The 15,105-nt window shown below is 60.9% G+C and overlaps 2 protein-coding genes across 4 annotated transcripts in view; one reads left to right on the top strand and one right to left on the bottom strand.

The window, feature by feature from the left end:
* Positions 1-11,600, top strand: part of SLC6A9 (solute carrier family 6 member 9) — a 31,737-nt gene extending 20,137 nt beyond the window's left edge. For all 3 annotated transcript variants that reach the window (XM_075555222.1, XM_075555213.1, XM_075555232.1), the window contains 11 exons: positions 441-572; positions 944-1,214; positions 5,899-6,031; positions 6,165-6,299; positions 6,404-6,507; positions 6,814-7,051; positions 7,145-7,279; positions 7,364-7,463; positions 7,544-7,644; positions 10,157-10,327; positions 10,417-11,600. In XM_075555222.1, the coding sequence (XP_075411337.1) occupies positions 441-572; positions 944-1,214; positions 5,899-6,031; positions 6,165-6,299; positions 6,404-6,507; positions 6,814-7,051; positions 7,145-7,279; positions 7,364-7,463; positions 7,544-7,644; positions 10,157-10,327; positions 10,417-10,611 (1,715 nt within the window). In that variant the 3' untranslated portion in view covers positions 10,612-11,600. The remainder of the gene's footprint in view (positions 1-440; positions 573-943; positions 1,215-5,898; positions 6,032-6,164; positions 6,300-6,403; positions 6,508-6,813; positions 7,052-7,144; positions 7,280-7,363; positions 7,464-7,543; positions 7,645-10,156; positions 10,328-10,416) is intronic.
* A 172-nt stretch (positions 11,601-11,772) lies between these two features.
* Positions 11,773-14,916, bottom strand: CCDC24 (coiled-coil domain containing 24). The gene is made up of 8 exons (XM_075555242.1): positions 14,791-14,916; positions 14,406-14,623; positions 14,233-14,349; positions 13,536-13,610; positions 12,919-12,973; positions 12,420-12,489; positions 12,257-12,335; positions 11,773-12,170 (listed from the first exon to the last, which is right to left on the bottom strand). The coding sequence occupies exons 1-8, from the start codon at positions 14,914-14,916 to the stop codon at positions 11,888-11,890; spliced, it is 1,023 nt and encodes a 340-aa protein (XP_075411357.1). The 3' UTR covers positions 11,773-11,887.
* Between the last annotated feature and the right edge of the window lie 189 nt (positions 14,917-15,105).

Raw genomic sequence — 15,105 nt, 5'->3', positions numbered from 1 at the left:
GGACCCGAAGCAGCCTCTCCCTAGCACAGGAGGAGATCCCCTTTGCTGAGTCCCCAGGCCCCGGTAGCTTAGGGCCTGCTCCCCTGGGGAGAGGAGAGGTGGAGAAAAGCCCTCCCTGGGGGTCCCTGTTATAGCCCCCCCCCCCCTATGTTCAACACTCTGATGCATAGTTCTGGCGTATCTGAGGCCCCAGGCACTTGTGTCTGTGGCCATGCTTGGTTAAACCACCGAACCGCGGACTCCTCTCTGAATGTTGGGAGCCGGCTTCCTGGGAGCCTGTGTGAAGTTCCAGGATGGGCGGGGGCCGTGTGCCTGGGACGCAGGCCCCTGGTCCCTCAGGGCCAACCTAAAGCAAAGGTTTGCTGTTGGGTTCTGAACAGGAAGCCCAGGGTGGGGTCTCCCAGGCACACCCCTGAGCCAGACCTCTCCCTGCCTGCCAGGCGCCTTCATGTTCCCCTACTTCATCATGCTGGTCTTCTGCGGGATCCCCCTTTTCTTCATGGAGCTGTCCTTCGGCCAGTTCGCCAGTCAGGGCTGCCTGGGGGTCTGGAGGATCAGCCCCATGTTTAAAGGTGAGGCCTGGGCGGGGCCCTCTCTGAGTTCACTCGCATGCACAAACATACACATGCACACACGCAGGCCTCTGGGGGCCCTGCTGGCCCACCCATCTGTACAAACAATGCCGACCCCATGGGGCCCTGGTGCTGACCCCAGACTGTACATCAATGGCCAAGGTCAAGGATTTCACGCTAGGATCCGTGTTGACTTGGCCTCCACCCTCTCCTCCCACCCAGTGTACACACAGAGCCCCTCTGCCCCGCCGCACTTGTCCCTGCCAAGGCCGAGACCTCTCCCTTTCACGGCCCTGCCTCAAAGCCCGCCTGCCCTTGTTCACGCGCCTCCTTCCGGCGAGCTGTGTCAGCCTGTGCCCCCCGCCCCACAGGCGTGGGCTACGGCATGATGGTGGTGTCCACCTACATCGGCATCTACTACAACGTGGTCATCTGCATCGCCTTCTACTACTTCTTCTCGTCCATGACCCACGTGCTGCCCTGGGCCTACTGCAGTAACCCCTGGAACACGCCCGACTGCGCCGGCGTGCTGGACGCCACCAACCTCACCAATGGCTCGTGGCCAGCCGGCCCACCCAGCAACGTCTCCTCCCTGCTCAACCACACCTTCCGGAGGACCAGCCCAAGCGAGGAGTACTGGAGGTGAGGCTCCTGGGGGCCCTGAGGGAGGGGACTTGATGCCAACCCTCAGCCCTATCACGGGGAGCCCCAGAGGACGGCCCTTCTCTGGGCATGAAGGGCCTAGAACGGGGTAAAGAGGCGAGAGGCGTTTGCAGAAGATGCCAGCCGGCCAGAGAGCCCTGGAAGGTGGGGTGAGGAAGGGCTCTGGAGGGCAGGCAGGTCCATGGTGGTGTCGCACCCTAGGGAGAGGAGCAAGCTGAGCATAGGCACTCGGGCCCAGGCGAGCAGGGTGCAGAGACGGACTGACAAGAACCTGCTGTGTGAAGAGTGGCAGGGGTGTGGAGGGAGACAAATTCCTGGGCCAGGAGGTGCCAGAGGAGGGGACACCTGCTTACTTAGGGCACCTGCAGGGGTTGTACTTGGAACTCATGTTGCAGGTCAGAAGGCGGTCCGGGGAAAGGCACTCCTCCGTGCTCAGTGGTGCCGGAGACCAGAGTTCTGCATCAGCTGAAGGGACCGGTGGCTACAGGTGTCCCAGAACACCTTGTCCCAACCGAGCGGGTGTGAGGGGACAGCAGGCCATCCTAGAGGAAATTCCTCATGTCCTATTGGGGAGCCCAGGGCAGCACCTTTTGCGGAGGGACACAGGGCTTTGAGGGTGGTGGGTAGGCCTGGCTCATTCATTCCACAAACATGCAGATGCCTACCCTGTTCCAAGCTCTGTGCCCACAGTGTGTGTGTGTGTGTGTGTGAATGACCCAGAACCCCTGCCCCAAAGAGCCCCCAGTAGAGTGGGAAGACAGACAACACCCAGGTGGGGGCACAGGTATCTCAGGGCAAGTATATGCAGAGCACTAACGGGCCGTGGTCAGTTCTGAGGGCGTGGGACCAGAGGAGGTGGCCAATAGAGCTGCTGAGAGGTGAAGAGGAGGCTGTACAGAGGACTCAGAGGGATGTGAGCAAGTGAACAGAAGCCAAAGGCCGCAACCTGGAGCCCAGGGGGAAGGCAGGTGGGACCCAGTCACAGGAGAGAAGCAGCCGGCAGGTACCACATGGTGCACGGGGCTTCCCAAGCCAGGCTGAAGCCGAGGGCTCGGCCGACTCCATCATGAGACAGAGCCCCATGGTGAGAGGAAGAATTCGAAAGTCATGTCGTTGTTGATGTCAGGTGCCCTTCAGCAGGTCCATGCCAACTCCTCGTGCCCCCGTGACAGAGTAGAATTGCCCCAGGGCCTGGATGATGCAGGGGTACACGTGCTTGGCTGTAAACCGAGCAGTGGGCGTCTGAGCCCACCCGCTGCGCTGCTGCTATGCATGTGCTGGGAACCTTGAGAGGCAGGCGGTTGGTTCTGTTTGCACACTCACGAGCTGGTTCAACTGGATGGCCACCCGTCTGGATTTGTTTTTTGAGGGGCGTCAAGATCATCTTTTCGGGAGCACAGGGAGTCACTCTGTAGGTTCGAACTGGCAACCTTTTGGTCAGCAATCAGGCTCTCCGCCACTGCGCCACCGGCAGGTGTGCCAACGAACCGGGGTGTGTTGATAGCCTCTGAGCCCAGCTCCGGGGCTCAGCTCCCCTGGGCTTGCTGAGCTACGCACATTCAGAGACAGGAGCTCCCGGAGCAAATGGGACAGAACTGCTGCCTCCCGGGGAGAGCAGGCAAGATTCGCCCCAGGCAGACAGACTCCCCTCTCGGCCTTTCTTAATACCGGACCCCGTGTTCACAGCGGGAGGTAGACCCCAGACACTGTCCTCATGAGCATCGCAGCCAGTGGAGGACTACATAGATGATGGCCCTAATCGGTATTTTCCTACCTCTGAGGTCCAGTGTGGACAACTTCACCTAGACCTGGGTGAACCTTCTCTGTGCCAGGGCCCGTCCGCCAGGAGCGCCTCGGCCCCTGTAGAGCCACCTAGAGCAAAGATCTCATTTATCCAGTGACCACAGAGCACCTTAGAGCAGCAAGGCCCCTGCGCAGCCAGAGGGCAGTCCAGGTGGCCTTGGAACCTGAGACGGGTCAAAGCAGTCTGCCACCTGGGCCTGTTCTCTGTGGAGAGGTTTGACCAGGCTCCTGTTACCTGTGGATAAGAGACCGCACCGCCTGGCGGGCACCAGCGTAGTCACCAACGCTGGGTTTGGGAGGAGGAAAGCCCTCAGAGAATATTAGAACTGGACTCCACTGGAACCAGAGCTGCCCACCCAGCTGTGGCTTGCTGCCCCTCCCTCCTCCCCCGCAGGATGACTCCATGCTGCCCACTACTGGAGACCATGGAGAAATGACCCTTAAGATCACTGCCCAAACGGCCTTCCACAAGGAAAGGAGGCCAGACGGAGCTCTCCCACGGGCTAGCCATATACCATGTCACCAGGCACCATAATCTCCAGTTTTGAGATTCAAAGACAGATGTTGTAAGTGGTGGCAGAGCTGGTCAGTAGTGGCTGGCCCAGGAGGCGGAGGCCACCCCCCATCCACCCCCTCTGCCATCTGGCTCTTAAGCCTGAATTGTTCCCACCTTGTGGTAAATGAAACCCATGATCCTCTGCAGGCGCTCCTGGTCCCTGCTCTCCAGCGCCCCTTTGAAAAGCTGCATGATCTCATTGGAGCCCCTAACGCTAACCCTGTTGGGTAGCCTGTTGCAAGCATTACAAAACACTCCAGTTTTAACAACAAGGAGCGTCACTTAATACTGTGTGAGCTGTGGAAAGCAGAAAGAGCTCAAAGGACAAACTTCTGAGCCAGTGCCCGCCTCTCCCCCACCCTTCTGACGCTGCTTGCTCACTTGTTAGTCCATCTGGGGGCTGGCCTCCTGCCAGGCCCTCCTCCCCTCCACAGCCCCCCTCCCATGGCCGGCCCAGCCGGCCCCGCCCAGTGGCCCCCGTCAGACCCCAGCACCGGCATGTTCATGGCAACAGAGGCATCACGCAGGTCCTGGTTCTGCTGCTTCTGAGCCATTTGGCCTCGGAAGTCACCAAACCTCTCCCAGGCTCCGCTAGTCCTGTGTTAAATGGGAGAATGGTCACTCCCCATGGCCCTGGGCTGCTATAAGGAGGAGGGGATGGTGCAGCTGAGTCACAGGAACAGCGCCGGGGACTCAGTGAGTACAATGGCAGGCACCTCCGGAGAAGAGGGAGCGGTGTGTTCACGATGGGTACCGTCTGCTTGGGGAAGTGAGGTGATTTGGGTGGACTGTACAAAATAGCAAATCATTCCAGAGAGGTCATGCCTAAGCGATAGGGTAAAAATGTTTGGGGTTCTGGAAGTTCTTCATTATTGAGGTAGCTGATCTCAAAGACAAATGGTTCAAAATAAAAAATGTAAAGAGATTCTGTAAAAATAAAGGTGTAGAATACATTATCTGGGTCCCAGACTAGCCTAATAGGCTACTTAATCCCTAATATTATCATGCTGGACTCTTGTTATATTGTATATAATATTATATAATACATACATATAATGTCATCACACCAAGTTCATTGCCCTTGAGTCTATTCTGACTCATAACAGCAACCCTGTAAGGCAGCGGTTCTCAACCTGTGGGTCACAACCCCTTTGGGGGTCGAATGACCCTTTCGCAAGGGTCGCCTAATATATCAGATAATTACATGATGATTCATGTCAGTAGCAAATTTACAGTTATGAAGTAGCAACAAAAATCATTTTATAGTTGGGGGTCGCCACCACATGAGGAACTGCATGAAAGGGTCGTGGCGTGAGGAAGGCTGAGAACCGCTGCTGAGACAAAGTAGAACTGCCCCTTGGGGGTTCTGAGACGACATGCTCGCAGGAGTAGGAAGGCTCATCTTTTGCCCTCATAGTGGCTGGTGGTTTTGAACTACTGACCTTAGCAGCCCAACACTTAAACCACGAAGCCACCAGGAGGCAGGCTGTTCCTGCCCCATGCGGTATTGAATAGATAATCTCTGGCAGGTGTGCAGTGGGCAAGGAGGTGTGGGACAGCGCCCTCTGGAGGCGCAAGAGTGAAGGGACGAAGGTGCATGCTTACAAAGTCCAAAGGCAGACAGGCTGGCCAACCCAAAATGCTAAATTTCAGGACTGGCGACTTTGTTCATAAAGACCCAGAGTAGTAACGTCCTATCACAGGGCAATAAAAACGCTGTCATGCTTTTTGACTGATTCAGGGAAAAGCTAGCTCACAGTCGAGGGCAGCCTCTGAGGGGGTTAGCAGAGAAGCCCCAAAGGCAGACACATGTCCCGCAGGCTATCCTTGGGCTGGTGTGGCTGCCCCCACCCTACAGGTGAGGAAGGAGGCTCAAGAGATGTCTCCTGCCCCTCACCCCTAGTCTAGACAAACTAGTCTTCCCCCAGCTTCTCCCCGCCCCCTTCACCTACCAGCCCCTTTGTACCAGAGTTCGTACACCCCAAATTTTCTGGTGCGCTGCCAGGTACTGGGGGTACAGCAATGCTTGTGGAGACAGACACGACCCGAGGGGCACCATGTGTGGCCAGGTGCGCACAGGTGTTGAGTAAATGCAGCATACTGGGCAGCGGCTCATGGGGACACACTCTGCTACCTCCTCCCACTCACTGGAGCGTAAGATGCTCTTGGAAGGCTGCCTGGAGGAGAGGGCCTGGGGGCAGGCTGAAGCAGGGCTGGGGAGACTGCAGAGCCCCAGGGGGCCTGCTTCTGGGGCCTGTCCGTGGTGGAGGGTCCTGGCCTACAGCCCTGGTCTTCCCTCCCCAGGCTCTACGTGCTGAAGCTGTCGGACGACATCGGGAACTTTGGGGAGGTGCGCCTGCCCCTCCTAGGCTGCCTCGGTGTCTCCTGGGTGGTCGTCTTCCTCTGCCTCATCCGAGGAGTCAAGTCTTCCGGAAAGGCAAGTGCCCTCGGGGTCACCATCCCCCCCCCCCCAAGATCCTGCCTCCCCCACCTGGGCTGCGGCCAGGTGGGTGGTGCAGGGGCCCCCCAGGGAGTGCGGGCGGAAGCCCACAGCGCCCTCTCGTGCCCAGGTGGTGTACTTCACGGCCACCTTCCCCTACGTGGTGCTGACCATCCTCTTTGTCCGCGGAGTGACCCTGGAGGGAGCCTTCACCGGCATCATGTACTACCTGACCCCGCAGTGGGACAAGATCCTGGAGGCTAAGGTGGGACGCAGAGAGGGCCTCCTGCAGCGGGGACAGAGGCCAGCCAGCAGGGAGCCAGCCTCTGACCACAGCACATGGCTGCCCCCCGCCCCCCTACCCCACAGGTGTGGGGTGACGCGGCCTCCCAGATCTTCTACTCGCTGGGCTGTGCCTGGGGAGGGCTCATCACCATGGCTTCCTACAACAAGTTCCACAACAACTGTTACCGGTAAGGCCCCCCGCCCCTCACCACAGTCAGACACCTGCTCCCCCATGCCTGCCATTGGCTCCCTGGGGCCCCGCCTATCCATCATGCCCGTGAAGGTCTCAGACCGTCTCCTTTGGCAGAAAGAGAGAAGCTCCGGGCCATGATGCCTCAGAGGTCTTTGAGCACTCTAGAGCCCCGGGGTCACCTAAGAGGGTCCAGTACACAGCAGCAGAGGAGATGAAGGCCACCTTCGTTCTAGAACTTTCTCGGTGTCCAAATATTCCTGCGTGCGGGGCAGAGACAGCAACTCTCCCCCCTCCCTTTCAGGGACAGCGTCATCATCAGCATCACCAACTGTGCCACCAGTGTCTACGCTGGCTTTGTCATCTTCTCCATTCTGGGCTTCATGGCCAGTCACCTGGGCGTGGATGTGTCCCGCGTGGCTGACCACGGCCCCGGCCTGGCCTTTGTGGCGTACCCTGAGGCCCTCACCCTGCTGCCCATCTCCCCACTCTGGTCCCTGCTCTTCTTCTTCATGCTTATCCTCCTGGGACTGGGCACTCAGGTACGAAGGGGGCCGTGGACCAGCAGCGCAAAAGGGACACAGGGGAAGAGGGAGGTGACCATGCCCTGCTGATGGCCGTTGGACTCCCTGCAGTTCTGCCTCCTGGAGACACTGGTCACGGCCATCGTGGACGAGGTGGGGAACGAGTGGATCCTTCAGAGAAAGATCTACGTGACCTTGAGCGTGGCAGTGGCTGGCTTCCTGCTGGGCATCCCCCTCACCAGTCAGGTAGGACCGGGGACTGAGGGAGGGGCACTGGGGGAGGCACCCTCAGAAGTCGGCACCCAGGCTCAGCTGCCCGCTGGCTCACAGGCAGGCATCTACTGGCTGCTGCTGATGGACAACTACGCGGCCAGCTTCTCCCTGGTGGTCATCTCCTGCATCATGTGTGTGTCCATCATGTACATCTATGGTGAGTGCCCGGCCTCGGCGGCCACCTCTGCAGCCCCACGCCCAGCCTGCTCCCTGCGCCACTGACACCTCTCTCTGCAGGGCACCAGAACTACTTCCAGGACATCCAGATGATGCTGGGGTTCCCGCCGCCCCTCTTCTTCCAGATCTGCTGGCGCTTTGTCTCCCCAGCAATCATTTTCGTAAGTTCCTCTCTGGAGCTCCCCAGGGGGGCTCAGTACCCACAACTCTGCCAGCTGGGCGCCTGAGCAAACTCAGGCGGACATACCAGAGGCAGCCCCTCCCAGGCTGCAGCTGGGGGTGGGGAGGGGGTGTTAAGGAAAGCAGGCTGGCAGAGCTTCTCGGCTTTCCTCGGGCAGGCTCCTCCTGGTGTCCCCAGAGGGTCCCCCGGGAACCATTTTTGATGTGGGTATGGACCTGCCCGCCTGCCCCTTCAGCTTCCTCTTGAAGAGGGGCTCGGGAGGTGTGGAAGCACGTGGAGCACCCACGGCCATGAAGAGGGCCCTTGGCTTGGGAGGGGAGGACATTGTTCTTGAAACCAAAGGCACTGAAGTGCCAACTGAAAGGCTTGGCGGTTCCAACCTGCCGGCCAATCCATAGGAGAAATCTGTGCAGTCGGCTTCCCGGAAGCCTCTTGTAAAGATCACGGCTTTAGAACCCCATGGGGGCAGCCCCATGCCACCCCGTGACACCCCTAAGACTCTGAGTGGGAAGTGACTTGTTTGATGGCCCAGGGTTTGGTTTCAGGCTTTGCTGGGAAATGCCAATGGCTGGCGGCGGGGTGCACACCATGAAGGTGGTGACTTTCTGCACAGCACTGCTGTCCCCACCCCAGTTCCCAGCTGATCCCGGGGTGCAGGGGCACAGAGCTGTGAATTGGCCCCCAGCTGCACAGCGAGCGAGAGCTCTGCGGAGGCAGAGCGCAGTTGAAGCCCGCTGTCCGGGGTGGCGCTCCCGTGGGGCGCCGGTGCCATGTGGGGTACAGCTCTACTGAAAGGAGACACGGGCCTTTTGGCTGGAAACCACGGGAGTCGGCTTCGTTATGTCCTGGCGGGGGGTGTCTGATAACCATGCCACAGAGGAGGCCCCTCTGAGGCACAGGCAGAGGGGACGGGCAGGCCGGCTCTGAGCAGTGTCCAGAGCCTCACCCCAGTTGAACGTGGTGGGGATCTCAGCACCACACTTCCACAGGTTTCTGAATAAAAGGCCCCTGGGGGGCTGAGGCCTCCACCACATGGGGTGTGGGATGTTCCCTGAGCCTGGCACAGGCAGCGCTCTGGCCACTGGCCCAGCTCGGAAGCAGGAGGAACGGAAGTCTCCCGCAAGTGGTGGAAGGCAGTGATGGCCACGCCGCTGCCAAGCGCCCCTGCCCTCGGGCCTGTGGCTGAGGCCTGGAGCCTGCCCTGAGTGGGTCTCCGCTCCCCTGCCCAGAGTGGGCTGTGGCCACGGGCTAGGGAAGCAGGCCAGGAGCTGGGCACAAGGGTCTTCAGGGGTGCCAGCAGAGACTGGGGGGGAGCAGAGACAGCCTTGGGTGGGAGAAGCGGCAGCCAGGCTGCTGGTGGCCAGATGAGGACTCCAGGCTTTAGGAACATGAGCTCCTGGGGCTGTCGTTTTTCTTTCAGGGGTTTTACTATTTAACATTTCTGAAAAGCCCTTCATAGAAACCCCATCCTGCTACCAGCTCAGCTGAGGGGAAAGGTCAGGACCCAGTGGCGTCCAGGGAGCATGACCCCAGCTCAGTCTTTTCAACTTGGTCACCAGGAGGACAAGCCCCACCCCCAGGACTCCCCCAGACCTGCCAGGCGGCCAGGGTGCCACCTGCCTACCCTCCTGTTTCCTTTAGCTCCCGCTGGTGCTGTTGGGGGCTTGCCTTGTTCTCGGGTGCAGGCCCAGTCAGACACTCCCCTCTGCAGCCTCTCGGGTCGTCTGTCACCCTCTCCACAGCCATAAGCAGGCAGGGCTTCTCCTTCACCCACACCCTCACCCTGCAGCTCACATTTACCAAGGCAACTGTGCCAGGCACTGCACTGGGCTACGGAGACCCTGAGTGGCTGCAGTACCAAGAGCTCCCCACCTGTGGTAACCAGTTCCGCCTCCGGTTCCTATCAAGTCAACTCCAATCCTTGGCAACCCCGCGCGCGCGCGCGCACGTGCATGTGTGCGCCAGCAGTAGATCGCCAGGCCTTTCTTCTGAGGCACTCCTGGGTGGACTCGAACTTGCAACCTTCTGGTTAGCAGCCCAGTGCATTAACAGTACACAGCACCCGGGGACTCCACTAAGGGGAACAGATGGTACACGCCTTTGGGAGGCCCTTTCAGAGAAGGGCGATGAGGGAAACCCAGAGAGGCTTCTTGAAGGAGCTGGCATCTGCTGAAGGCTTGCTGGAGAAGACTCTAGAATCAATGAGGGTGGAGAGCACCGGGTGTGGCTGAGAAGGTGGGGTAGGGTGACTGCTGAGCCAAGTGGACAGCAGCTTGCCTCCCGGGCTGTCCCGCAGCTCAAGTCCAGAGCCCTCATTCCCCGTGCCCGGTGCCCACCAGGGTCCAACCCCTGCTGATGGCTGCTGCTTCTGCCCTTGCCCTGCCCCAAATGCCCCTTCCTAGTTTGTGGACTGGACAGAAAGTGGGGGAGGTGGGGCACAGCTAACAGGAGGGCTGGCTTCACCCCCTCCGGTCTCCCCCTCCTGTCTGCAGTTCATCCTTATCTTCACGGTGATCCAGTACCGACCCATCACTTACAACCACTACCAGTACCCAGGCTGGGCCGTGGCTATCGGCTTCCTCATGGCACTGTCCTCGGTCATCTGCATCCCCCTCTACGCCCTGTTCCACCTCTGCCGCACAGATGGGGACACCTTCCTACAGGTACGGGGTGAGGCATGACAGAGGGCAAGGAGGAGAGAGGACGGGACGGTGGTGAGGGGCCCCCTACATCTCACCTGCCTCTCACACAGCGTTTGAAAAATGCCACCAAGCCAAGCAGAGACTGGGGCCCCACCCTCCTGGAGCACCGGACCGGGCGTTATGCCCCCACCATGGCCCCCTCCCCTGAAGATGGGCTTGAGGTCCAACCTCTGCACCCTGACAAGGCCCAGATCCCCATCGTGGGTAGCAACGGCTCCAGCCGCCTCCAGGACTCCAGGATATGAGTGCCGCTGCCAGGGGGGAGCGCCCCACCCTTACCCCCTGGTCCCACCACAGAGACTGGGCGGACTGTGGGCAGGTGTTGCCTGTCCACCCCTGCCACACCTTGATTGGGGCAGCTGCTGTCCCACAGCTAACGCGGCCACTCATGCTCCTGTCCCCAGTGTTTACATGTCCTTTGGATGCCGAGGTGGCAGCGGGGGTGGGGCAGGAGGATGCCAGGAAGGGACTGGGGAACCCAAAGCACTTTTGAAGGGGTCTCGGGCCCCCCGCGGCCTCTGATGCCCCTGAGTGGAGGTTCTGGCGAGTCCCCACCAGCTTCTCCTGGGGCCCAGCCTCCTGACCAGTGTTCCCCACCCCTAGGTAGCCCCCAGCCTCTGCCCGGGCAAGTGGAGCGCTTTCTGACTGGGTGGGCTCGGGCTGGGGGCCGTGCAGTGTTACTTGTCAGGCTGTGTCGCCTGGGCCTGTTGTCTGTGTCCTTGTTTTTGTAAACATTGTATTTTATCTGTGGTTGCCACCCCCTTGCCCCTTAGCTCCGGGCCCAATGTCTTCCAGGTCTGTCTGCCCTCACTCTGCAGCTCAGGCCGCTGCCCTCCTTCCAGCCAGTGGAGGCCTGGAGCCCAGCAGCTGCTCCAAGCACTGCTCTCTTGGGGGTTCCCCGGAGCCCCAAGCCTTGGGGAGGGGGACCCTGCACCACCTCCCTTGCCCTCCCTCCACCAGGCTAAAGGCCTACTCTGCTCCCAAACTGTGCTGCCATGTGCACGTGCCAAATGGCCACGGCCTGCCTGCCCCCACCCCTCTGTGCAGAGCTCCTCCCCCAGCCCCTGCAGCGTCCGTTTGTCCGTCCTCTGTGCCCCTTTGTGCAGCGACTGTCCTGGCCAAGCCGCGTCTAATCCTCTGTAGCAATAACGGTGCGCCGCCCGCCCCTGCCCATCCGTGCACCACTAGGATGGCCAAGTCCATAGTTTAATGAAATTTCTATTCCTGTCTCAGAGCTGCTGCTGTGGTTCTTTGCCCTCCCCCAAGCCTCAATCCCAGAGTCAAGGGCTGGGATGGGACCTCTGTCTGGAAGGCCTTTGTTGGGGGCTGATGGGTTTGATGGCTGGAATGGACACCCTCCCCCTCGGACCCGGATACTGGGTGCTGGGGCAGAGGGGTTGGGGGTGTGTACAGTCAGACAGGTGGACAGGCAGCCTTGGGGCCATGGGGTCTAGCTCATTCCAGACTAGATCAGAAGCCGGCGGCTGAGAGGTGGCAGAAGACGGGGTGACTTCTAGAAGCCTACTTGGTAAGCAGCCCTTCGGGTGGGGCCTGGGGCATGGCACTGGGCATCGCAGTGGGAGCTGGGCTTTCCCTGGTGCCACCCTGGAGCTGCCGTCCCCAGCGGCAGGTGGTGGCCAGGCCTCGAGGTCGAGGACAGCATTCCGAAGGAGGCGTAGGCAGGTGGAAAGGCCCAGCCCACGCTCCTGCAGCCCCACAGGGGCCAGGAAGGGGCCCGGGGCCCTGGAGGGAAGGCTTCACGGCCTGCAGGCCCAGGGAGAGGGGCCAGCCTGATGGCCGCTGCCTGGATAGGAGGAAGTCGCTGTAAGGGGTTGTCTGTGGCTCAGCCTTCAGACACCCCAGCCCCGCTGTCCACCTGCTTTGGTGTACCTGTGGCTTGGGGAGGCGGGGGAGAGCACCAGGGGGGCCTGCAGATCCTGTTCCATGATCTTCTTCTGCTCTCGGAGCTCTGGGCGGGGAGGCACATCTGAGACCCCAGGGCCCTGCTCTTACAGAGTGCCCGAATGTGGGGTGGGGGCGCGCAGGACCTCACCTGCCAGGGTGGGCTCTAGGGCTGTCTCGGGGGGCTGGGAAGTCCGAGTGTACTCCTTTTCCAGGCAACCCTGCGGGCATAACGGGGTCAGAGTCCCCGCCTAAGGCAAGACAGACAAAGAGGCGGGGGCCCCAGGCAAGAAGGAGAGTCCTGGAGACCCAGCCTCCGAGACTCCCTCATCCCCAACACCTGGAGGCCAGGCCGACTGGGCAGGGCGGGCCGCACAGCCTCACTAAAAGCTGAGCTTGGTGAGGTTGGGCTGGGCCCTGTCCCCAGACTTAGCAAGAGCTGGGGCAATCCAGCAAGCGAATCTAAAGGTGCTGGCCTTCAACTCAGGGTCTCAGCCAGAAGCTGGGCTTCCAAGCTGGAGCATGCCCACAAGAAATGACTGCGGGACTTGTGATGTTTGCACGCGTGCACGCGCAAGGGCATGCAGGGAGAAACGTGTTTCTATGCCCAACAGAAAGGTGCTGAGGGAATGGCCTGGGTTGGAGCTTACCTGTAGGATGGCGATCTCCCTCTCCAAGGTGCGACACTCATCCTCCAGGAGGCCCCTGGGGCATGAGGGAGTGAGGCAGCCAGCCCCGGGCAGTGTCTCAGTAGAGCAGTGCTAGACCCAACCTTCAGGAGCAGTAGGATCCCCCTCCACCCCACCCCTCTGGTTTCAGCCCACATGGTCCCCGGCTGCCTGGGTACTACCCAGGCCCGTCTGGCCCAGCAGCCTCTTCCTGAGCAGACAAGTCCTCTCCTCACCCCCTAAGCCCACACCTGCAGGCCCCATCCTTTGTACTCCCAAGCCCTGGACTCCTACTCCTCCACTCTCCCTCCTGCCACAACCCGGCTTCTCCCTAAAACCTTGTGTGGCTCCCTCCTGTCTCCAATAGCCTAAGACCACGTGACCTCCGCTGGTACTGTAGCTGGCAACTTCCTGGTACCAACCTCGATACCGGGCTCCAAACCCACATGCACTTTCCCCTCTCAGCCCTACTCACATGACCTCCCAGAGCGGCGTCCTCCTCTCTCCCGGCCAAGTGCTTCCAGATCAGGATCCAGCCCCAGGCTCCCTGCCTCCGCCCAAACACCCACCCCACACACTCAGGGGTCTCTGGGCCTCACCGCAGGTGCCCGGCAACCTGGTCGATATCAGACGCATTCAGCTGGTCCCTGAGGACACGGAGGTCCCCGTGGCTGCTGCTGGCAGATGAAGTCGGCATCACAAAGACAGTGTAGTCTCACCCCGGGCCTTCAGGCCATACCACACTGTCCCCACCAACACTTGTCTTTTCTAGCCACAGAGAAGCGGTTCTCAGACTGGGTTTGAGAACGGATTCTGCCGACCTTAACTACGTGTGAACTTTTGTCCCCTCTGACCTATGGTCTGCAAAATGGGGGCATCACCCACCTGGCGGGGCTGGACAAAGGTCAAAAGTTGACCCCACCCACTCCTTACAGGTGGTACATGCTCCTGGCTCTCCCTCAGTCCCGGGCTGTAAGCACCATTTGCCCCCCTCTCCCTTCAGCTCTCCCTGCCTCTCTGCTGTCCCTCCCGCCAGGCTCCTGCCTGACTCCTCTGCCTAGGGTGCTCCCCTAAGACCCAGGTCAACACAGCATCTTTCTCCAGCAGGCTGGCCTGCCCCAGGCTGGACAGTTGTCTCCTGGGCTGCTGCAGCACTCAGGTGCTGGTCCCTTCCACAGGGGGGCTTGTAAGCTCCCAGCCCCATGCTGGAAGCTCCTAGGTGGAGTGAGGTGGAACCACCAATTGGCTGAGTACCTGCCCAGCAGGAAGCGACCCCTCCTCTCCTACCACCTTTACCTGGGCTGGTGGGCTCTCATTCCCAGTGTCTCCTGCTCCGCTGAATCCTGGTGGGGCTCCTCCAGGGCAAAGCGCACCACCCTGGGGCTGTACTCGGCCCACACTTGGGCCTGGTCCCTGCAGGCAGGGTGTGTGAAGGATCCTTCCGGACCCCAGGGAATAGCCACCCTCACTCCTTGCCAGGCAGGGGCCGTCCCAAAGTCTGAGGCTCCCACCTGCCCTGGCAGATGGCCTTGTGTTGGAGTCCTTGGAGCAGCTGCTTAAGTTCCTGGCGCACAAGGTCCCTTATAAGGGGCGGTGGCGCCAGAAGGGAGCAGGGGTCGGAGGCGGGGCAAGCGGCGGCACTTCTGGAGGATGGCGCTTCAAGGAGCAGTCCCCGCAGGACGGCCACCTGCAAGAAGAGCTGGGGTGCCTTGTGACTGGGGAGGACGCGCATGGGGTGACAAAAGGCTGGGGAAGGGGGGGACCGGTGAGACTCCATGGGGTCTAGGGAGCTATAGGGCAAAGCCGGAAACCAGAGGGGCTGGTCTGGGCTGTGGTCCACCTCCCACTCCCCACCTCGGCTCGCAGTTCCAGGCTCAGGTCCACGGCCGCCTCCCCCAGGAGCCTCTTCACTTCGGGCCGCTCGGGGAGCGGCACATGCTCCTCCACCAGCTGCCACAGCGACAGCGAGTCCTGGGACATGGCCCGCCCGCCCGCCCGCGCGGCCCCGATCTCAGGACTGCCGCGGGTCGCCCAGGGCTCGGGCGCGCCGGAATCACCGGGTCCAGAGCCCCCAGTCCCGTCCTATCCCACGCCTGCCCTACTCCCGCCGCTCGCTCTCTGGGACGGCCTGGCGGCTGGGCCCTGCAGGTGTAGGGCCCTGGGAGCTGG

Source organism: Tenrec ecaudatus, chromosome 1 (assembly GCF_050624435.1).
Source record: "Tenrec ecaudatus isolate mTenEca1 chromosome 1, mTenEca1.hap1, whole genome shotgun sequence".
Classification (NCBI taxonomy): domain Eukaryota; kingdom Metazoa; phylum Chordata; class Mammalia; order Afrosoricida; family Tenrecidae; genus Tenrec; species Tenrec ecaudatus.
This window is presented reverse-complemented; position numbering and strand designations above follow the sequence as displayed.

Excerpts from the sequence above, each read along its gene's own strand:
- CCDC24 (XM_075555242.1), bottom strand. The coding sequence starts at position 14,916 with ATGTCCCAGGACTCGCTGTCGCTGTGGCAGCTGGTGGAGGAGCATGTG. Across the intron at positions 13,611-14,232 it reads ATGAGAGCCCACCAGCCCAG|CAGCCACGGGGACCTCCGTG; the intron begins GTAAAGGTGGTA and ends ATCTGCCAGCAG. Across the intron at positions 12,171-12,256 it reads CCCGCCTCCCCAAGCCACAG|GCAGCGGCCATCAGGCTGGC; the intron begins GTACACCAAAGC and ends CCTCCTATCCAG.